The following is a 23,114-nucleotide window of genomic DNA, read 5'->3' on the forward strand; positions in this document are numbered from 1 at the left end:
ATATACATATACATATATATATATATATATATATATATATATATATATATATATATATATATATATATATATATATATATGTATATGTATATGTGTGTGTGTGTGTTTATAGTAGCATTACACAACATCATTGACCATTTTCTTTGCTGATTGTGATTAAAAGCCTTTTGTTCTTCAGCAACGGCGAAATAAAGGTGTAATAATGGTGTAACAATCAACTAAATAGAGATGACTTTTCAAAATAGATCTAGTTTTAGTTAGGTAGACTAGTAGGTCAATGCAAGTACAGTAAAGGTAATTGGATGGCTCTAAAGTGATCACAAACCGACCGGAACTGCAAGCTTGCAGCCTAGTTGGCTTTTCCAGATCCTCACTAATTAGGGCACCTATCCCTATCAAAAGCATTAAAGCATTCAAGCCGCTCCTGAACGCGACAGATGTTGCTCGACTTCGCTCTCCGTGAATGAAACGAGGCGCCGCCTATTTATGGCTTCGGCCACGCCCACGCGGCTGACGTCAGAGGCTCGGCTCGCGCTGGCGACGTGCGGAACGCGTACCGACGCAAGAGCGCGAGCGCGCCGGGATGGAGCCGCTCGCTTAACGGAGGGCGCGTGGATATCGCGATGAAACGGGCGCCGCGGCGCGCGAGGCCGACCGACGGGAAAGTTGCCGCGCGGGGGGAGCACCGGATTTAAAGGGCCAGCGGCGCGCGAGCGCGAACATGGACCGGCGCGCCACGGCTCCGGACCCGGATAAGCAGTACTGCGAGCTCTGCGGGAAGATGGAAAACCTCTTAAAGTGCGGTCGGTGCCGGAATTCCTTCTACTGCAGCAAGGAGCATCAGAAGCAGCACTGGAAAAAACACAAACTCACCTGCAGAGAGGCTGAGAAGACCAACAGCGCTCCTCAAACTCCACACGAGCAGGAGAAACCGGACGCCTCAGACGCCGACAAGACCAAACCCCAACCCCACAAACTGGCCGCCGACTATATAGTCCCGTGCATGAACAAGCACGGCATTTGCGTAGTGGACAGCTTCCTGGGCGAAGACCTGGGGCTGTCCATCCTGGAGGACGTGAAGGCGCTTCAGCAGACCGGCAAGTTCACCGACGGACAGCTGGTGAGTCAGAAAAGCGACTCCACCAAGGACATCAGGGGGGATAAAATCGCTTGGATCGAGGGCAAGGAGCCCGGGTGCGAGAAGATCCGCTTCTTGATGAGCCGCATGGACGACCTGGTCAGGAATTGCAACGGAAAACTGGGAAACTACACAATAAATGGAAGGACTAAAGTAAGTATGGACGATTCGGTCCACGGGCGACGAAACCTTGCTTTTTTTTTGCTCATTAAAAAGTCTGAAGGTGCCAAAAAACGCATGTGAAGAAGATCACCTCTAAAGCGGTCCTAACGGTGTTTGGCGTGGAGGAAAAATAATATTCCCGTGCTGCTTCGCTCCAGGGTCCCGCGTGGCGTGCTTTTAACTAATCGAAAGAGTCTCACTGACTTCCACTGCATTTGTTCATCGCTCCATAAAGTGGAGCAGAAACCGTTTAGATGTTCTTTTCTGCGTTTGACTAAAGCTTATGCGTTTTATTTGTTGGTCAGGATAAGCATCGCCTTGTTCTTTTTTGTTTGGGGTGATAGTGCGAGCACCAAGCTGCACCAGTGGAAAAACGCTGATTATCCAGAGGCAGAAAGTGAATAAAAACGCTTCTCAAAACCAGCCTCGCGAGGTGCATCCGACAAATGCACGCTTTTCTCAGAAGAAGCAACTAATATAATGCAAATGTAATGTATTAAATAACTGAAAATACGCGGTCTGGTGCGATTATTAATTATTATTAATGCAATTCGAGCAAGCAAGCAAAGCAACGCAGCACGCTAAGGAGAGCCGGCGGACGGATGCATTATATTTGTATTTTATTAGTTGCTTCTTTCATATAACACCAGAAACATTCCTTGTTTTCCATGCGGTGAATGCATATCGGCTGTCGAGCTCCAAAAAGACATGAAACTTCACGAAGAATATCCTAATTGGTTGAATTTCAGCGGCTATCAGGCTTGGCTGATATGGCCTATTAATTACTATTTATTATAGATATTTTGTGTTCATTTTGGATATAATTATTGTGAGCTACTGGGAAACAGAGCTGCATTCTTTCCTTTTTTTTCAGGCAAACTGTGATTTATTCCTTTATTTTTGGGATGGGTTGAAAAGTTATGACAGTGAGTATTTATTTTTAGATTTCTGTTAGCTTTTTCTGTAATGATATATATATATATATATATATATATATATATATATATATATAAAAAAAAAAAAAAAATATATATATATATATATATATATATATATATATATATATATATATATAAATATAAATATTATATATTTTTTTCTGTGCTCTTCTAGTGTAAACGATTATCCCTAAATGATGGAAATATATTTTGTCTGCACATATTGCTTTAGAAATGTTTTTTTTTTTCATGCGGAAGTTTGCGAATGGTTTAAGTCGAAGCGCTAAAACAATTAAAGCTAAAATGGTAACGTGACAAAATTTGATTCAATTAATTTAACTGAAAATAAAATGTAAAAAGAGTTAAACTTATTTTATATGTTATTTGCCTCATTTTTGTGTAGTTTTAATCGAGACGCTAAATGAACTAAAATTAAAAAGTTCAAATAAAAGTTAAATTAATAAAAAAGTTAAACCTATTTTATTGTAGTTACAGTGTTTACTGAATCAGAGCTTAAAGTCGAAAGGATAAAATAATAAAAAAATAGCCAAAACTATATAAAATTACTCAAAATAAAATTAATGCAATAAAAATAATATAAACAAAAAATAAACTAGTTTTACTTAGTTGTCAAGGCAACATGTCTAATGTTAGGGGGGTTTGTATTTCTTTAAATTAAAGTGCTAAAACAACTCGAGCTTATTAAAAAACTAGGCCTATATGGACATTTAAGGTATTTTTTATGAATAAATGGTGATGCAAATCTGAAAAGCACAACAAAATGAGGCAAACTTGAGCTAAAATGAAAATAAATCATATAAAAATAACATCTAAATGTTAACAAAAACGTATAACAGTACACGAGTGATGCTAAAATTTTCCTATAAAGCCGTCATTTCTCAAAAAGTGCACTTTTTTTTCATACTATTCATATTTCACATTAGCGCCTTTCGAAAAGGTCTGGAAGAAATGACTCTAAATGGCGTTAAAGTGGTCAGGATACAGTCGGTGGGAGTTAAGGAGCACATTTGCATTTGTATGTCCCCTGTTTTTCCTCTCGGTGACCTCTGACCTCTGGGGGGACCCATCCCGCCCCCGCCGGCTCCTCTTTCGTATTCAAGGATTAGAAATAGAGTCACCTTGATGCTCGCTCTTCTCGTGTCCACCGTTCGTCACCAAGATCTCTCGCTATTGCTTTTTTCTCTGGCATTTAACTTTTATTTAATTGAGCGAGTTAAGACTCCGTGCCTCTTGTCTAAAGCTTATGCTTGGCAAATATTTCAGAGTTAAAGAGATTAGACGTAATCCGTCAAGCTCCGTAGCTTTGCCAAATCACACAGATTTCTAATCACGTTCGCTGCTCATTTCTTACGAAATATGAGATACGAGCATAGTGTTTTTAATTCGTTTTTCCATTTTTTTATAACTTTTTTGTCGTTCATACAATTTATTAATATTTAGATTTTTTTTTTATTTTTATTTCAGTTTTATTACATTAAGTTAATAAATGAAAATGAGAAATGTTAAATTTTTTTGCATTTCTTGTGTTTTTTTAATACATTTAATTTATTTATTTTTTATTGTTTTTTATTTCAGTTGTAGCGAGTTCAGCGCTTCAACTTAACTGCATACAAATGAGAAATATTAAATATTTTATGTATTTGTTATTTTTTTTTGGATTGATTTTTGTTTGTTAGTTTGAATGGTTTCCGCATGAAGTTAAAACTAAAGAAAAATTAGATGTTGCTTCGACAACCAGCCGAAATAAAACAAGTTTAGATTTTTAAATATTTTATTTCGAGTACAAAAACATGCTTAACTAGTATTATGAACTACTAAAAGAGTCAGACCTGCATCTTTCCGATTACGTTTAACTGTTTCAGGCTGTTTTTGAAGCCTTGGAGAGTTCGAAAAATACATAAACAGCATGTTTTTAATCATATATAACATGCTTGACCTCACTTTTAGCCTTGATTCTGTCTCTCTCTGCTCGTTGACTGGAATCGAATTCAGACGTGGCGGTAAAAAGAGCAGCATGAACATTCCTCAAAACCTCTCCCTTTGAGTTCCACGTAAGAAAATAGCGATTCGAAATGACACGAAGGTCAGCAAACGATGCGGCCGGCCTCTTATATTGCCCTGCAAGCGTGTGACGTGTTTTTTACGGTAAGCGGCATCACAATAGCCTCTCTGTGCACCTCGTCGTTCGTGTGAGTGGATCTGTGCAAACAAAGCGTACGGAGAGAGTCTTGCTTTTACCGACTTTTGACCTAATTTGCTGGAAGTCATGTGGATGTGGCCTCAGAGGGCTTTTTTTTTCGTTCTGCATTGAGGCTTTCAGACCTTTTCTACTTTGCATGGTTTCAAATTAGGAGGAACGTTGCACTGCATCGGCGACGGATGCTCTGCAGTGAATGGGTGCCGTCGGGTCGAGAGCTGATAAAAACGTCGCGACGATCCTCATCGCTCCGAGCCATCGGTTAATGTCTCAAGAAGTCAAGCCACCTTTATTTATATAGCATTTAACAGTAGAACAGAGCGTCTATAACGTATTAAACACGTCATTGTCCGGCTTAAGTAGTACCTGCGCAATCAAATGGACGATAAGCGATAAAAATTAAATGAGAGACAGTTGTTATGGATTGGAGGGTTATTGTGGACTCAATGGACGTTGATGGGTCGCTTTCGTACCTGTGCATTATTGGGATGTTTTTTTATTTATCGGCGCTCATTCTGACGGCACCCATCCGCCGCAGAGACACCGGTGCAGTGCGGCTCTTCTGAGCTTATCTACATCTCTGATGGAGTTCGTTTTTGGCCGAACTCTTCCTTTGAGTCGTTTTCTCAGGCAGAAACGCGTAGTTCGCAGCTGTTGGGGCGAACAAGAAGAGAGGACGCCAAGCGTGTTAAAGCGTAATGGTTAATAACGCTCTCCTGTTAAGCCTGTTAAGACTTTATGTCTAGACTGCTGCTCGGGTAGACGCTAACGCAACTCTCAGAGCGAATCGGTAGGCTTACAGTTTTCGTTGAAGCCTGTGTTGTTGTCTTGATCTTTTGTTCTTGCTGATGCGTAAACGTTGGCCTCGAACTGTTTGTTTAATGTTAATGCGTGAATTAGAGCTCTGAATAAATACTTGACTACTGTATAAAGTGGCTCAGATTTGACATAAACGGCATTTTCCGGTAAGAGACGGATAAATGAAACCTGGCCGCGATTTAGCTAAATCATTAGAGATTAATTAAACATCCTCAGTTTATGAAGTAATGAACTTTTTTTAATAAACAACATCGGCGTTTTTTTAAAAATGGGGCTTCTTTAATCGCTTTTATGCAATTTTAGAACAGCATTTCATTTATTTCTAGCCTTTTTTCTGCGTTTTTTTAGAACAGCTTGTAATTAACGATTATTCGAAGCACTTCGTTGCTCATCTGCATAATGTTTTGCATTAAAAAAACCCAAAAGCTCATTTAACAGCATTAAGAAGTTAAGTCTAAGTTTACACTCCTCGAGCAAGAAACTCAAAAGTTACAACGACTTATTGAAAGAAATAAAGAAAAGGCATGCAAATGACAGGATTCATTGGATGTAAAGATCACAGCTTTCATGTAAATGTTATGAATCAGTTCTGCATGGGTTAATGTTTGCCGTGGCTTTCTTCAGGTCGTCCTCCTTTTCCTCCTTCTTTGGAAATTGATGTGTCCTGAGGGACTGTGTAAATTTGATATTATCAATCAAATTAAAAATATCCAGAGGCATCACTGTAGAGACTTCATTAAAGGGATAGTTCACCAAAAATCCATCCTTCCAAAATAAATAAATAAATAAATAAATAAATATATAGTATTATATATATATATATATATATATATATATATATATATATATATATATATATATATATATATATATATATTTAATACAATATATATATATACATATAAATCATATTAAATATATATTATATAAATTATATATAAATTATATATATATATATATATATATATATATATATATATATATATATATATATATGGTCACAGATGACCAAATTTAATTAAGTAACTATCCCTTTAAGCATATAGACTTCCCAAAGTCTCCAAGAGTTATCCTTGAGCTCAGTTTAAATGCTTAATTTGGAAAAATAAAACAAATAAGCTTGCTGTTAGTTTTTTTCCATGTAAACTAATCCTAATCTGAAAATGCGTCCACCGTCCCGGGTGACTTTCTGGAGGGTCTGTCTGTCAATGTATTTATTTATTCCTATTATGTTCACTTGATTTATTTTTGGAGTTTGATTGGAGCCGGGGAAGGTTAGCTGAGAGCGCACCGGACACAAAAACCAAACAGTGGCGTGAGGCTGGTCGTGCCAAACCTCTCTTATCAAACTATCAAGCCAAATATTATTGTTTCAATAATCAGTTGTTTTGCAGGACCCTAAAAGCGTTTATTGTCCATAAAATGCTTTATCGACAAAACAAATGCCCTTTTTTTCATCTGCATTTTAATTAATTCTACTTAAACGAATAATGCCACATTGCGCTCGTGCCATTTGCTGATTCGATCCCGTATCTCAGATTTAGGTGCAATCGGGTTTAAATGCATTAGCATCTCTTCCACATCTTTTTTCGTGCAGATGAGCGGCACAGTCAGCTTCTGCTTTTGACTTCCTATGTTAAATATTCAGCGTTTAATAATGCGTCGAGATACGGTGTTTCCTGCAGCATGCAGCACTTTTATCTTTCACCTCATGTACTGTAAGAGAGGCACGTGGAAGTGAAAGGACCGTGACAGCAAGCCGCGCACATTCGGAGGAAAAAAGCAATAGTGGCGTTTTTTTCTGCCGTGCATTAAAAGCTACTTTCCGTCTCAAACGCGTCACGTGTAATGCTTTCCTGCAACCTACGCTCTTTAAAAGAAAGTCTCTTCATTGGCCTCTCTATTTATCGAAATTTAAGAACAAGAGAAAAAGCTTTTTTTCATCAGATTTTGGAGAAATTGCACCGGCGTCTCGGTAATGGACGCGGATGGGTGCCGTCAGAACGAGGCCTGATAAAAACATTGCAACGTCTTGAGAGGCTAAAAACCGTGTTTGCATGAAACAAATGGTTTAATAAGTTTCGTTTAGAGCCATTTTTCTCGCGTAAACGCTGCGGATTTCTCACGGCAGACCGCTTTTTCGCCGGAGGAAGCGTCTTCTCAAGACGTTATCTTGGACCGGAGTGCGCGTTAAGATTATATGACAGTCCCGTGATGCATCTGTGTGAACAGCTCCTCACTAATGAGGGATCCTGCTGTTTGAGTTTACGGCTGGAAGGGCAGGAACTCTCTTAATATTCCGACATGGGCTCAAAGCGGCTGGAATGTAAACAAAAGGCCTCCGAGGCCGGATCGCTCTGTTAATGAGGCTGTGAGGAATGCGGAAGAACGACACCAGCAGGACGGAGCATCCCACAGAAACACATCCTTTACTGTAAGAGCCCAGCGGTGTCCCTGAGACCCATTCAGCAGCACCTTGAGCCGCATGTGTGCCACATTTCGTACGGAGAAACCTGATCTGAAGAGCATGAAATGCATGGAATTTATAATTCGTTTCACGTTTTCACCCAATTAATTTTTTTTTGAGCATGTGATCATTTTAAAAAACTTTACTATTTAAATGCATTGAATTTATAATTTATTTCACATATTCACCCAATTAAAAAATTTTTGAGCGTGTGATCCTTTAAAAAACGTTACAATTTAAATGCATGGAACTGATTTAGTTTTCATATATTTACTCAATTAATATTAATATCCATTTGATTATTTTAAATAGTTAAAAAAAAGGTTCCTATTAATCATGTACAAATAATTAAAAACGCCGACATCATTCGCTGATTTAGTTCCACAATAAGTCGAATAATCGATAAAATAGTTTCAAATGATTTCAATACATTTTTAATCCATCAAACTCACCACGTGAAATTGATGGAAGTTTCAGATTCATAATAATTATTAATAAATATATATATATTAAAATGATTAAAACCGTAAAAGTAAAAAAAAAAGTGTTTATTTTCTTTTTCATACTCTTATTTTAAAGCGTATTTTGTTTTCAAATTGCCCCAAATATTTCTTTAAACTCATTTAGTGACTGAACTAATGAATAGAATTGTGAGTTTGCTGATTAAGCTGCACGACTTAAAACCCATGAAGTGAAGTCTACGTTTGTTTGCTTTTTGTAAAGTGAAGTGACTCATTTAAAAAGCAGACGCTATCTGTAACTGGTTTTGTTTTCGGGGGTTTTTACGGGAAGCGTGAGTACGGCGGGGGGGAAGGAAGGTTCACGTGTGTTTTGAAGTCAGCCCCCTCCTCGAACCCACGCCACCCAGACCAGATTTATCGCGTTCTTTCTTTTTCTTGTTTATCTGCTACGCCGCCCTTTTGTGCGGCAGACCTCACACTTTCTCCGCAGCGGCAGATGTGTTTAGCCATCTCCAGCTCATCTCCTCACGCGCCGCACGTAGCAGGATCATTAAAACACTGCTTCCTCTGGCGGGAGGCCAAGCATCCGGGGGTTCAGATCAGTTCATCTCTGTCTCTCGCGCTCACACGTGGAGGTGGAGGTTCGGCAGCGAGGGTTAAAGCACGAAATGTTGTGACGCTCAGGAAACAATTGCCAGGCAGCTGCCTGCTCCGGGAGTGTGTGAGAGCAGCGCTTACACACTTACATTGTCCCGTAGAGCGCCACACACGCGAGCGAGCGAACACACACGGTGTGATTATCAACAAAATATTTTTATTTACTATTTTGTTACGTTTAGGGAAAACTATGTTCTAAAAAAAAAAAAAAAAAAAAAAAAAAAAAAAATTAATTAAATTATATATTAAATATAAATGAATGAAATACATTAAATATAAATAAATTAAATATATAAAATATAAATATATTAAATATAAATAAATTTAATATATATTACACATAAATTAAATATATTAAATATAACTATATTAAATATATTAAATATAAAATAAATTAAATATATTAAATAAAAAATTAATTAAATATAACTAAATTAAATATATTAAATATAAATAAATATAAATAAATTAAATAGATTAAATATAAGTAAATTAAATATATTAATACAATTACAGTAGCATTAGTAAATCATTAAAGTAAATCATTAAACTCATTAATCATTAAATTATCATCTGTTTTTTTTAAACATTGTGGTAGTGATTGTACTAATGAATTTATTTTATTTTTTATTTTTTGCATTCACTCAAATAATTTACTTTATAATTTACTTGAAACGAAAGGACAAAAGCATTTTTAATAGTTAAAAATCATTTTATGAAGGTGTTTTTGCTTATAGGGCTAATGAATTTAGACACTTTAGTAATTCTAGTGTTTTTTTATTTTAGTGCAAAATATTTGCTTTCATATCATATTTGCTCAGATAATAAGAAACTAAAAAAAATGAATTAATTAGTAAAAATAATACAACGTATTTTTCATAAATAATATTTGGTAATTTAATAATGAAAAAAATAAACCCATTATTAATTAATTCAATGAATTATTTTTTTACTTAATATTTTTACGGCTAAATATTTTTTTTATTTCTTATTCACCCAAATGATTAAAAAAAGAGAACTCATTAATTGAAAAAAAATAAATAAATACTATAAAAAATAAATAAATAAATTGTAGCACAAATAATTTTTTTATAGTAACGGTAAAAAAATAAAAGCTAATCAAGAAGCACTTCTGGCAAATCTGATGGCTTTCGTGGTATTAATGTTCATTTAACCTTAAATCCTTTCACATTGTAAAGGAGGGAAATGCTGAGGAAACTGAGAAGTATGTTTTACTGCGCACTTCCTGCAGGTCTTTACTTCTCAGGACCGCAGACAGGACCCTTTTACAAATAAAGGTGCTTAAAAGGTTCTTCACAACAATGCCACAGAAAAAAAAACCACTTTTTGGTCAATCGGTCAAAAGTTCTTTAAGGAACCATCTCTTTCTTGCCTTTTTATAATTTGAAAAACCTTCTTTCTCCGCAGAGAACCTTTTGCGAAGGAGAACGGTTCCTCATGGGAAGTGGTTTTTCCGTGGCATCGGGAAGCAGCTTTAATTTTAATTTTTAAGTGCCTCGTGTTTATGATGTTTGTAATCGTGGAGAATGTGGAAGAACTGGCTTGATTTCTGACAACGTTGATTTGACCTGGAAACATCGGTCTCAGCAAAACCTTTATCACTTTATCTGAAGTCCGCTCATGTGGGTATAGTTTGTGTTAAGCCCGCTCTAATCATATTTCAGAACTCAATACACACAAATATATATATATAACATTTATATATATAAATTTATTGTATTTAATAAATCTATTTAATGTAATAATAGTTTGTGTACAGTGTATACAAAAATACACTGTGGTAGTTTTGTTGTACGAACTAAAATGTATTTATTTTCCCCCCAAATAAACAAAAGTTTGTTTTAAATTCACAAAAATTATTAAAAACTATGCGAAATACATCTATATAAATTTCATATATATATATATATATATATAAATATAATATATCTAAATAATATCTATATAAAAAATAATATATATATATATAAAATATATATATATATATATATATATAAAATATATATATATATATATAAAATATATATATATATATATATATATATATATATATATATATATATATATATATATAAATGAATAAATTAAAATTCATATCTATATAAATTGAATATATATATATATATAAATAATATAATGTACATATACATATAATGTACATATATATAAAAAAATTAAAATAAAAATAATATATAATAAAAACATTTTTATACATTTAAAATCATTAAGTTAAATAGAAGAAAAAATTTATATTAACCTTGTCAAATATTTTATACTTTTGCAGGGAATTAACTGCACTGAATACAAATTTATTAATAAAGATGATTCAGATAAATACCAAAAAGTGTGAGATATGTGCGAAAAGTGCCTAAAGCTGAGTGTAACTGTCTGTTTTGTTGACAGGCGATGGTGGCGTGTTATCCGGGGAAAGGCTCTGGTTATGTGCGTCACGTGGACAACCCAAACGGTGATGGGAGATGTGTCACATGCATATATTATCTTAATAAGAATTGGGATGCCAAGGTACGCTAGTCATCTGTAACCTCTTGAAGTCTGTCTTTTTAACTTGCGCGGCGATGTTCGGCCCGTATCCAAGGTTTTCAGGTCGTGATCGTCTAGCGTCTGCATACGTGCCGGGACGCCTGCATCATTTCAGCCTAATCCCATTAACCTCGCCGATTGCAATCTCCAGAGAAAACCAGGAGGAGAGATCCTAAAACAGCTCACGAGTCACGAACCGTGCAAGCCGTGCACTTTAGTTATATTTAACCATCGCGTGCATGTCTTATCAAACTCTTTTCTGCTGGTCTGTGGTCTTGTTCGTTGCTTGACCTTTGACACTCACCTGTCGCCACCATCCTGTTTTCCTCTCGCAGTCTTTTTCGAGGATAGATTTTCTGAAAGCACAGATGATTTGAGTTAAATGACAAAAACACTATTCAGCCCCTTTAATGTAATATTAGGGATTTCTCGTATAAAAAAGGAAGATGATTCGTTTTTCCAGGATCTCTTTCTTTTCTGAATATGTAATAAATATTGTCGTTTTTATATTTAATATTGTACTAGCTGCTCATTAACCATCATATTTGCATTTCGACAGATTAATATAATAATCCATAATAATAGTCAATATAAATGAATTGAAAATAGAAATAAATGACACTAGAAATAAACTGTCATTGCAATTAATATGCAAGCATTTTTTTGTTATTTACTTTTTTTTTCAGACTGAATAATCGAAATAAAATGACTAGAAATAAATATTTACCTTAAACCCAAATGTGAATCTTGACACTTTTAAACATTATAGAAAAAGGAAAATTAAATTCTTTTAATATTTCGTTTATGTGAAAATGACTAAAAATAACATGAATAAAACGAAATGTTGTAAAACTAAAATGAAACTTTATATCAAAGCTTTATATAAATAAAGCTTTTAGCATTTTTCATTTCTCATTTAGTTTATGCTATAAAATAAAGAGTAAAATCAAACTAATTGTTTAAAACTACATAGACATAAATAAAACAAAATATGACAAAAGACTTTCTATAAAAATAAATTTTTATTTTTTTATTAAAGTTTTTATTTAGTTTAACTTGATGTATTAAAATCATACTAAAGATTTAAATATATATATTAATATGTGTTTATATATATATATATATATATATATATGTGTGTGTGTGTGTGTGTGTGTGTGTATATATATATATAATTAAAACTAACAAAAATTATTATTAAAAATATGTATTTAAAAAAATTGATGTATTAAAATTAAATAAAATCATACTAAAGATTTAAATATATATATATATATGTGTGTGTGTGTGTGTGTGTGTGTGTGTATGTATATATATATATATATATATATACATATAATTAAAACTAACAAAAATTATTATTAAAAATATTTAACTAAAATATAATTTTGTAATTAAAACTTTATATCAAATCTTTGTATAAATAATACATAAGTTTATAAATACATCAAAAACATATTTTCTCATTTTTATTTAGTTAAACGTGATGTAATAAAGTAAAACAAAAAAATTAAATATGAATAAAAACTACAACATTCTCTTAAAATGATCTAAAATAACAGTCTCAAAAAAAAGGGCAAATCTTGTGTCAGGCGCAAGATAAGTTGTGTCATAATGATTAGTGTGATGTTCTGCAGTAAACTTAGTCTGAGGCTTCAGCGTGTACCTGTGTGAAGAAACGTGCTGTGCGTGCGACGCTTCGTGTGAAAGGTTCGTTCTCGCACCCTCAGCAGTGTGCTCCCGGCGCTGGCGTACGGCTCTTTATCCAGCATGTGGCCCTTTCCTCTCGTCCCTCTCCAGGAAGGCCGCGCTCCGCCGCCGTTTCCTATCCTAGCCTCCTGCGGACCTGGCCTCTCATTGTTTGCGTCGCTCTGTTATTTCTGCGAATGGAATTTATCATTATCACTAAAAAAGCTCCAGTCACGCACCGCTGGGTCGACGGCATTGTCAGCGGTCGTGCGACTTTAATATGAACGATAACATCGGAGACAAAGCTGGGGGGGGAAAAATGCATTTACAAAAAAAAGTCTAGAAAAAATATATAGTTAGAAGTACGTACCTCTGTTTTTATGCATCTTAGTGCACGTTTCAAAGAGGAATGCCCACCGAGCGACGCTAAAACACAGCTTCAATACGTGGACCCTGGCACCTCTTTATTAGATGCATATCGCTGTGTTTTTATTACGTTGCAATTCACGTTAATTCCAACCCCAAAAACTACCCAATAGCGTTAGCAAAAGGCTCTCAAATACATCTCTGTACTCCGTGATCTACCGAAATTTGAAAACGCCTCGATGCGAAGCGGGACATTTGTGAAGACGGCATGAAAAAGCGGCAATATCCTAGCGTATGACGACTGCTTTGAAGTCATAACGTCACATTCTTCAAGCAACTGTGAGAAAAGTATGCTTTATTAATCAAATCTTTAGGAAGCCGCAGTGATATGTACTCATTGGTACATATTTTTTGTCTTGCTAAGTGCACAGAGTTGTATTCAGATCGGTCATTTGCTTGTAAATCTCTCCTCGTGCCGTACAGCATCACCGAGTCATCTTGTAATTTTGATTTCATTCGATTCGCACAGGTTCTGTGCCGATTTGAGCTCATGCACCTTCGTTTCGGAGTAAAAAAACAGAACTCGTGGATACGTTTGGAAATGTTCAGTTAAAAGGTGCATTAGCTCTGATCAACGAGGCCTGTGATCAATCCGTTCCAAAAAGAAAAACTGAATCCAAGATAATAATATAGTAATAATACAGAATAATTTGGGTGTCGTAGCACTTCCAGCGCTTTAAATATCAAGCTCTCTTTTTTCACGGCATTTAATTGCCGCCGAATACCATGAACAAATAAAAACTCTCTTAAACCAATGATTCAGAGACAAATGCGTTTTACGCAGCCTGTTTTCGTCACCTAAATATAAAAGATGCGCACGCAGGAAGTGAAAGGTGGAACTGATTCTCCATCCCCAAGCCTAATAATGAGAGATTTACAAGGACATTTTTGTAGGACAAAACCAAAATTGTTATAACCCGTGTAAGCAAAGCCATTACATCACATGCGCTAACAAGCATAGCATACTTCAGTTACAAGTGCTCTTCTCTAAATCCAACCTGATTATCTCTAAACTAATTATTTTCGGTCCTAGCTGACCTTATGGTCTATATTTTACTCGTAAACACCGTGCATGTAATCGCGCTGATTTCACAGTTTTGAGCAGCTTAGGTTTTCGATGATTTGTCTAACGATGGACCCGAACTCATGACTGATTTCTGTGTCGCTCGTGTCTTCAGGAAAATGGGGGCGTGCTGCGGATATTTCCAGAGGGCAAAGCACAGTTTGCGGACATCGAACCCAAATTTGACCGCTTGGTTTTGTTCTGGTCTGATAGACGAAACCCTCACGAGGTCCAGCCTGCGTACGCGACAAGGTCATCATCATCGTCATCGATGAAGCACATGGCAAACACACTCTACCCGTGCAATGTTTTTAATCCCCTAAACTTTGTCTTGTTGTGCAGATATGCCATTACCGTGTGGTATTTTGATGCCGATGAGCGGGCGAAAGCTAAAGAAAAGTACCTAACAGGTAAGCTAACGGTTCGAAAATAAATGAATGAAATATTTCGTTGAACACAAAAGAGTTCAAATCCCAAAAGGCCAGATGATTTGGAGAAATGTAGCATTGCTGTCTCAGCAGCGGATGCTCTGCGGCGAATGGGTGCCGTCAGAAAGAGAGCTGATAAAAACATCACAATCATCCTCCAGTCCGACAGTTAATGTCTTGAGAAGATAAAAGCGGCACGTTAGCTAAAGGCGTCTTAACCGCTAAACTCCTCTGTCCACGATATTGCATTGTCTATTGAAAAAAAATAAGCTTTCTTGTCTGAATCAGGACAGAAATAGGCACAGATTTGGCAACAAATTTCAAATACTTGCGACTGTGAAACACGCTTTCTATGGATGTTTCGCCCCTTTGGGTCTTCGAAAACTACTAAGTGATCACAAACCGTTTAAACAGTTTAAAGTCACACCATCTTAATAATGGATTTTTTCTGATAAACACTTCTCAAGATGTTACCTGACGGACTGGACTTGAGTGAATCATTGCAATGTTTTTATCAGCTTTGGACTCGTTTGTACTCTCATTCTGACGGCACCCATTCACCGCACAGAGGAGCCACCGACGGACAAGTGATGGAACGCTGCCTTTCTCCAAATCTGGTGGAGAAGGCCTGAGGATGAGGACATTTACAGCACGTTCACGTTCCTCAAAGCCGAACAGGCACGCGTTTCATGCAAAAATAAAAACCGTGTAAAGTTCTGAGGGTAACGTTTGCCGTCTTTTCGGAAAGGTGCCGGCGAGAAAGGAGTGAAGGTGGAGCTAAACAAGCCGTCTGAACCGACGTAATCAAATTATCGTTAATCCAGACTTTGCCGTGAGGAAAATAAGAAGAGTCGGGAAAAGGCGGCGGGTGTCCGCGATGAAGCAAGAGAAAAGAGTTCCCAGAAAACCAGCTCGTTTTAAATATGACTCTGTTGGTTTATTTTCGGTTTTAAAGAAGGTATAACATGCACATTAAAGCCTCACGTGACTGGAGTCACTGCGCCTCCGAGGAATCTTTAAAATTGCTTCGTTTCTGGGACGAGTTTCTGCATTTCGGCCTGGTATTCGTGGATCAAACCGCACATGTTCTCTATGCACGTTATTTCTCCAGACTGCTTGGGTTCTGATCAGATCGTCTGTTCATACTGAAATGCACATTTTATGCCGGCAAGGTAATGGCATGTTTATTCAGGACTGTGAGCTGGCAGATGCATCATGGGAATGCCGTCTGCAATTCTACAGCTTTACTTTCTTACGTGCACTAGGTCAGTGCCAGTCCGGCGTTGAACGTTATTGTCTAATTTCGACAAAAATAAAGGCTGTTTGCTTTAAAGACGTTGTTTCTCTTACAATTTCTGTACGTGTGCCGTCAAAGTTAAGTCATGTACGCTTACCAACCATACGACTGTATTATAAGCAAGACCTACTGGTATTTAATTAAACAAAAATTTATTCTACAATACTTTTTCTGCATCCAGGTTTCGGCAAGCATTATATTTCTGATGCACTAAACTTATCTTCCAATGCTCCTGCACTAACTGTGATATTTGTTTGATATTTATTTGTGCATATGCGAGAAATGAGTTTTAGCCATTTAGGTTTGATGAGGAATAGCTACAAAAGTTGAGCAACTGCGCCACTTTGTGGTCACGACGGTAAAAAGGGGTATGCGTTTATTTTTTAAATTCAAACGTAAGGCTTTTTAAGACTTGCAATTATGTCATACAATCCCAGATTCCCGCAATTTAAAATACATAATGAAATTAATTAATTGATTATGTAGCCTACTAACCGTCATACGCAAATGGTCGATCATATTGATCTTTGCTGATAAGATAACGATGTTTATTACCATTTAATGAATCTTTCTCAGATATTACATTGAATTAAATGCCACATACAGTTTACCGTGCATTCAAAATAAAAACATATCCAATGGTAAAAAACCCCAGATAGTTTTGAAATATTTAACGGTTCATACGAATATGTATAAAAGAAACTGCCATATGATTAGCATGTTTGTCTTTTTACACGTAGACTAACGCTTCCTAACTATTAAAAGAATCAATTTCAGTAGGTTTTAATTACATATTTTAACTTATAACTTACTTAACGGCATTGTTCTCACAAACTTATTTACCTTTACTTAATATTTGTCTAGAAGTAAAAGTACCTCAGAAAACCCGCGAAACTACTTCCACCTCAGCCATTTCGTAACGGTTTTTGCTTCTTCGCGAAGCGCGCGCTCATTCAAATTTTTAAATACCGCCGCCACTGTTTTAGAGGAATGCGCTAAAACGCAAATGAATAAAACCCACGTAATAAAAGAAGATATTTTAATCATAAAATTACAACAAGCTAACATGGGGCAAAAATAAACAAGTTTTTATTTCACCACATGAAATATCAACAGAAAAGTGTAATATGAAACAAAACGATTATTGAATTATTGTTTTGGATTCAAGCTACAATCAGCAATAATAGCTAAGCTGTAATATTTACCTTTGTCTTTAAAACAGACCCTAAAGATATCTGTATCATTTATTTTTGGACGTTACATAGCTTCACCGTTGCGTTGCTTCCCAGCGAGAAACCAGGATAGAGAGGTTGTGTGAATGTGGTGTAGACTTTATGAATGAGGGTCATTGTGTCAGAGACGCTGTAGAAGGACAGAATCCCCGCGCCGTGATCCACATACACTCCTATTCTAGAGGAGCTGGATGCTACGGTGAGTTTAGTCTTCGTGTTATTGTGCAGGAATGTGTATTTGGGTGGTGAACACAACAATATCCAGGACTGGTTATTACGTCCAAACTTACACTCGTTGCCATGTCCCTTCCTACCGATGCTCTTATAAGACACCGATACGCCCAAACGTTCAACCTGATTGCAGTCAAGCTCCCAATAACAGCGTCCAGACACTCTCTCTCTACACAACACCTGAACTACAGAATCAAATCTGTCTGGATGATCAGGATACGGCTGGTCCGCAAGCGTGCCGGTAATCGTCCTGCTCTTATCAGAGAGACCGATGTTTTTATTAGTTGTGTTCGGATCCAAAGTGAATTGATGGAAATCTAAAAAAATACAATTGGGACAATCTTTCATTATTTAGAAGATAATGAGGTTTTTGCGAGATGCGCCATATATAAGATCAAAGGTTTTCAGATATTCCCGCCGGGATTTCAAGAGTTCAACTTACATCCCAGGTATTCGTCTCTGGTCTCAAAATCGGGGCGAGGACGATCTGAATGTGTTTCACTAGGAAAACCAAAAGTCGTATCCAATCACGTTGAGAGAAAAACTCATACCGATCCTTTAATACCGAATGAATAGATGAATGCTTGGTCATTTACCTGCGCCGGATATGTTGTTGATCACCCCTCTGCAGTATTGATTTAGTTGGTCTCTGATTTTAGAGACAGATTTCACAACTTCATCGAAAGAGAGGACGGAACCGATGATGATTCTGGGTAATTTTGAGGATAAGGAGAGAGAGGCGAGGGACTGGAAATTCTACACGGAAAAACAACAGATAAAAGACAATAATCACAGAACTTTTGCATATAACGGATGACTGTCCTGAGCCGAATTCGATTCTGTTACCTGGAGCAAATGCACGTGGTTGTCCGTGTCTGTAAGCTGCTCCACTTCGGCCTTGTTCCTCCTCAGCTCCGCGATCTCCTGCTTCAGTTGCTCCAGTCGTTCTTGGGCTCGACTCACTGAAGCTCGCTCCTGAGCTCTGATCAGCTGCGTCACCTCAGAGCGGCTTCTCTCAATCGAGCGAACGAGATCAGAGAAGATCTTCTCACTGTCCTCCACCGCTGCCTGTGCGGATCTCTATCAGGACGCGCATCGCACAATCAAGCAGATAAAGAGTCTCAAACGTCTTTTAACGGTCAACGGTTGTTGTCCTTCTCTAAACGCACCTTCTGAGACTCCACAGCGTCTCTCAGTTCCTGACGCTGCATCTCTTTCTTCTGGATTCTCTGCTGGATCGTTCTCTGCATCGCCCTCAAATGACCCTGCGAGATAAATAAATGACCACAGAAACGTATGTGACATAACAGAAACAGAACACTGAGAATGAATAGAATGTAATTTTAATATTTTTAAAGTATCACTGTAAATTCTGATTAGTTCAGCTAACTTAAAAAAAAAAATCGGAAATCAATTGCATTGGTAATTAGCTACACGTAAGTAAAATTAATTACGTCAAAGTTATTTTATTAATAAATATCTAGTAAATTTAAGGTAATATGCTCTAATATTTCTTAATCTTATGTAAAAAATTACATAATTAAAAATTAAGTTATTTTAACATTCCATTTTAAGTAATGACAACTTAATAAACTATCGGTGCAATCGGTTTTTAAAATTAAACGTAACGTTTTCTTCTTACCTTATTACCTTATACAGCCATATGCTGCCCTTCGTACTTGAACCTTCTTGGAAATATATTTGTTAGCATGCTTAGAATATTAAAATGAATTTTTAAATATTTTAATATTTTAGGTGTTTTATAGTGTGCGTGAAAATAAAGTTAGTCGAATGTTGTTTATTACAACCTTTGCGTCATGTTTAATCACAAGAAAACTTTTAAACAATGTTCCCACAACGTTTTTATAATCGAAACGTATGACCCGGATGATTTCCCTCTTCCCTCCGAGCAATATGTAGCCAGGATGCCATTTAGTTTCAGTAAAGGCCCTCAGAAATTTGGCAGATATTTCCTCATATCCAGGGATCCAGGAAGTGAAAAATATCTGACTATATCCCACAGTACTATAAACCTCACCTCTACAAGTCACTCCCCCAAAACTGAAACGGTCAAATACGAATTTTTGAAGCATCAACTTTCTTGCTTTATGTGCGCTTGATAATTACGTTTTTGAGCAACAGAAGAAAGAAAGAAAGAAAGAAAGAAAGAAGAAGGAAAGAAAGAAAGAAAGGCACATACATAGTAGGGAAAAAATGCCTACCGCACTGTAAAAAACAATTAAGTTGTTTCAACTTAAAATAACTAGTTACCCCCACAACAACTAAAACAACAACGAAAAAAATGCATGCAGCCATAACAAATGTTTAAATACAAGATGTTACTTGTCATATTCCATTAGATGCTATTTACACTAAGCAAAAACAACATATATTCTGTTAAAATAGCAGGGTTTTCTGGTATTTATATCACTTATCGCAAATAGCGGCAATTTACACCTCAGTATTGTAGCATGCAATAATAACCTATTTAGTGTAAATGTATAATATATATATAGTGTATATTTAATTTAAATTGTTAAATAGATGCCACTTTATGACACTGGACCAGTTAAATTTTTACATTTTTTAAAGCTTTTCTCATGTGATTTGAAAAGGGAGGAAAAAAAGTTCAGCCAAAGGCGGAGTCAAACGTTGAAAACGATCACAGCAAGTGCTTTACCATCTACTCTCAAAACGTCATTTTCATCCAAAAGATACTTTTGCTATTTAATCAGTGCATTGAAGCGGTAAAAGTGCTAAATGTATTTCTAGGTGATGACAAAGCGATCGCGATAACGTGTTATTTTTAAGTTGAAACAACTATTTTTTACAGCGCATCAACTTTTTGGTTACCGACATTCTAAACGAGCTTGAAAATCGTTTAATCGATCGCTTAATTACAGCTTAGTTTCAATGAAACCTCATACCTGCACCTTAGTCCTCTCTTCCGCGGCTGATACGGTCTCGTGGTTCCTGTGTTCGTCCATCACACAAAGAATGCAGATACATTTCTTGTCGGTGCGACAGAAAACCTCCAGAGTCTTATCGTGTTTAGGGCAGGTCATCTGCTTCAGTCGTCCGCTGGCATCGATCGCTTTGTGTCGCTTTCCCGAGTGGAGCTCCTCATGACGCCCAAAATGAGCGGCACAGTAAGAGTTCAGACACACCAGACAGAACTTGACCGCCTTGTCTTTCCGCCCGGTGCAGATGTCGCACTTCACATCACCGCCTCCGGCATCCCGAAGCTCGCTCTTCTTCAGTTTCTCCACCATTTCGGCGATCATCACGTTCTTGCCTAAAGCGGGTCTCGGCGTGAAGGCCCCTCGGCACTGAGGACAGCTGTAGCTCCCCGTCCGATCCTGCTCGTTCCAGTGGCTTGCAATACAGTTCATGCAGTAACTGTGTCCACAGGGAATGGTCACCGGATCCACGAGGAGATCCAGACAAACCGAGCAGACGAACTGGTCCTCAGCCACCGAAATTCTGGCTTTTGCCATTTTCTCCGCACTGGGCCCAGTTTATACCGTACCGCTTTTTATATGCCATGTTCGAGGAAGCAGGGGTGTGACTTACTCTAAAAATGTGGACAATGTGACGGGCGAGTGTACATCAGTCTCAACGTACTGGAACCTGAAGCATCTCAAGCATTTGACTCGGGTTCGGAAACAGGAAGCATGTTGCTGGACGCCATAATGATGCACAAATCTACTCTTAAACAGCCGTTGCTTCATGCTTCTGATGGTAAACATGTAGCTATAACGCGTCCTAAAGGATCTCCAAAATCACGTCTTTTCGGAAAGCCGCCCGGGTGGAGCCAAACGAGACATCTGAGCAGATTAATCCAGTTACCATCAATCCAGACTTCAGCAGCTTTGTAAGAAAGGAGGAAAGAAAGGCACATACATAGTAGGGAAAAAATGCCTACCGCACTGTAAAAAACAATTAAGTTGTTTCAACTTAAAATAACTAGTTACCCCCACAACAACTAAAATAACAACGAAAAGAATGCATGCAGCCATAACAAAGCAAGCGTCTTCAGCCACAGTTACCAGATAACCTTGAATATCTGGTCCGTTTTGTTATATATATATATATATATATATATATATATATATATATGTCCGTTTTGTTTTAAAACACCTTTCGGCTCCGGGAAGAGTTCCTGCATTTGGACCTGGGCCCTCATTTTTTTAAAATGTTTTTCTTAGAAACCTTCCTCCGGCTGAAATTTTACAATTTACACGAGCCCTCTGGTTTCCTGATGCACTGAAACGATCGTTTGAAACGTTTAAAGATGTTTATTGTCATATTCGACCGGATGATATTTACACAGTGGTGCTATTTTAAAATACCAGGGTTTTAAAATATCAGCGGCAATTTACACCTCAGTATTAATAACCTATTTAGTGTAAATTATATATTTAATTCCAATTGTTAAATGGATGCCACTGGAGCGATTAAATAAATGCTTTTCTCGCGGGATTTGATTTTCATCCAAGAGTACTTTTGCTATTTAATCAGTGCACTGAAGCGGTAAAAGTGCTAAATGTTCAGAGAAACGTTCAGTTTATCGTCTGATCACTAAAACCTATTCATTTATCAGCTGCTTCACAGAACAAATCGTGCAAAATGGTGTTTTTAGACACGAAGCACGTCAGTAAATTGATGCTGATTTGGATTTAGCGAAACAATAGATCATTTTACAATATTCAATCTAAGCTAATAAACAAAACCATACATCCTACATTATTTGCATATCTCTATTGAGTTAAAAAAACGTCCTATACTTACATCTCTGGTCTCGTATCAAGGCCCAGGATGATCTGAACGTGTTTCACTAGCATAAACAAACTATTTAATATTTAATTCTCGTTTAGGCAACACCTAAACCATATTTTATTATAATATTATAATATTATAATCTATTATAATATGCATAATTTCACGCAGGTAACCCTAAAAAACATTTTCCCTTCCAAAATCATTTTTAAATAGAGTTCAACTGCACTTTTATACCGATACGTCACGGTGACCCCGTTCATAATCAGTGTGATCGGTGGGAATTCGTCTAAATGCAATCAAAAAGTATACTTAAAATGTGCAATGCAATGCAATTCGGAAACTGTGAGCGGATTTCTGAGCATAAAACACAGCTTGCGCATGTTTTGATTTGTACTAGGTTGTGTCATGTTACGGCTTTGTCTTCTTGTATTGGGTTAGTTCAGCAAAATCAGTCTATTGGAGATATAGATATTAATATTACTAGTGTTGCAGACACACAGTGTTCACAGACCTGCTTATAAAGCACCTGCTTATGCATATCTAT

General features: G+C 36.7%; 2 protein-coding genes across 3 annotated transcripts in view; one reads left to right on the forward strand and one right to left on the reverse strand.

The window, feature by feature from the left end:
• The first annotated feature begins 531 nt into the window (after positions 1 to 531).
• On the forward strand, positions 532 to 16,361 carry LOC122356779 (egl nine homolog 1-like). 2 transcript variants are annotated; one of them, XM_043255831.1, is made up of 5 exons: positions 532 to 1,291; positions 11,285 to 11,404; positions 14,716 to 14,852; positions 14,943 to 15,010; positions 15,777 to 16,361. In XM_043255831.1, the coding sequence occupies exons 1-5, from the start codon at positions 722 to 724 to the stop codon at positions 15,830 to 15,832; spliced, it is 951 nt and encodes a 316-aa protein (XP_043111766.1). In that variant the 5' UTR covers positions 532 to 721; the 3' UTR covers positions 15,833 to 16,361. The 2 variants fall into 2 exon arrangements, with proteins under 2 accessions (XP_043111766.1, XP_043111767.1); XM_043255832.1 differs by lacking the exon at positions 11,285 to 11,404.
• A 1,028-nt stretch (positions 16,362 to 17,389) lies between these two features.
• The window catches only part of LOC122356781 (tripartite motif-containing protein 16-like), a 28,613-nt gene continuing 22,888 nt past the window's right edge, over positions 17,390 to 23,114 (reverse strand). Inside the window, 6 exon segments of the mRNA XM_043255840.1 lie at positions 17,390 to 18,105; positions 18,231 to 18,289; positions 18,354 to 18,544; positions 18,635 to 18,868; positions 18,958 to 19,053; positions 20,716 to 21,658. Coding sequence (XP_043111775.1) covers positions 17,570 to 18,105; positions 18,231 to 18,289; positions 18,354 to 18,544; positions 18,635 to 18,868; positions 18,958 to 19,053; positions 20,716 to 21,285 — 1,686 coding nt within the window. The 5' untranslated portion in view covers positions 21,286 to 21,658 and the 3' untranslated portion in view covers positions 17,390 to 17,569.

This window comes from Puntigrus tetrazona, chromosome 13 (genome assembly GCF_018831695.1).
Source record: "Puntigrus tetrazona isolate hp1 chromosome 13, ASM1883169v1, whole genome shotgun sequence".
NCBI classification, from domain to species: domain Eukaryota; kingdom Metazoa; phylum Chordata; class Actinopteri; order Cypriniformes; family Cyprinidae; genus Puntigrus; species Puntigrus tetrazona.

Coding starts and splice junctions, on each gene's coding strand:
- LOC122356779 (XM_043255831.1), top strand. CDS start 722: ATGGACCGGCGCGCCACGGCTCCGGACCCGGATAAGCAGTACTGCGAG. Junction 1,292..11,284: donor CAATAAATGGAAGGACTAAA/GTAAGTATGGAC, acceptor TTTTGTTGACAG/GCGATGGTGGCGTGTTATCC. Junction 15,011..15,776: donor TAAAGAAAAGTACCTAACAG/GTAAGCTAACGG, acceptor CTTTTCGGAAAG/GTGCCGGCGAGAAAGGAGTG.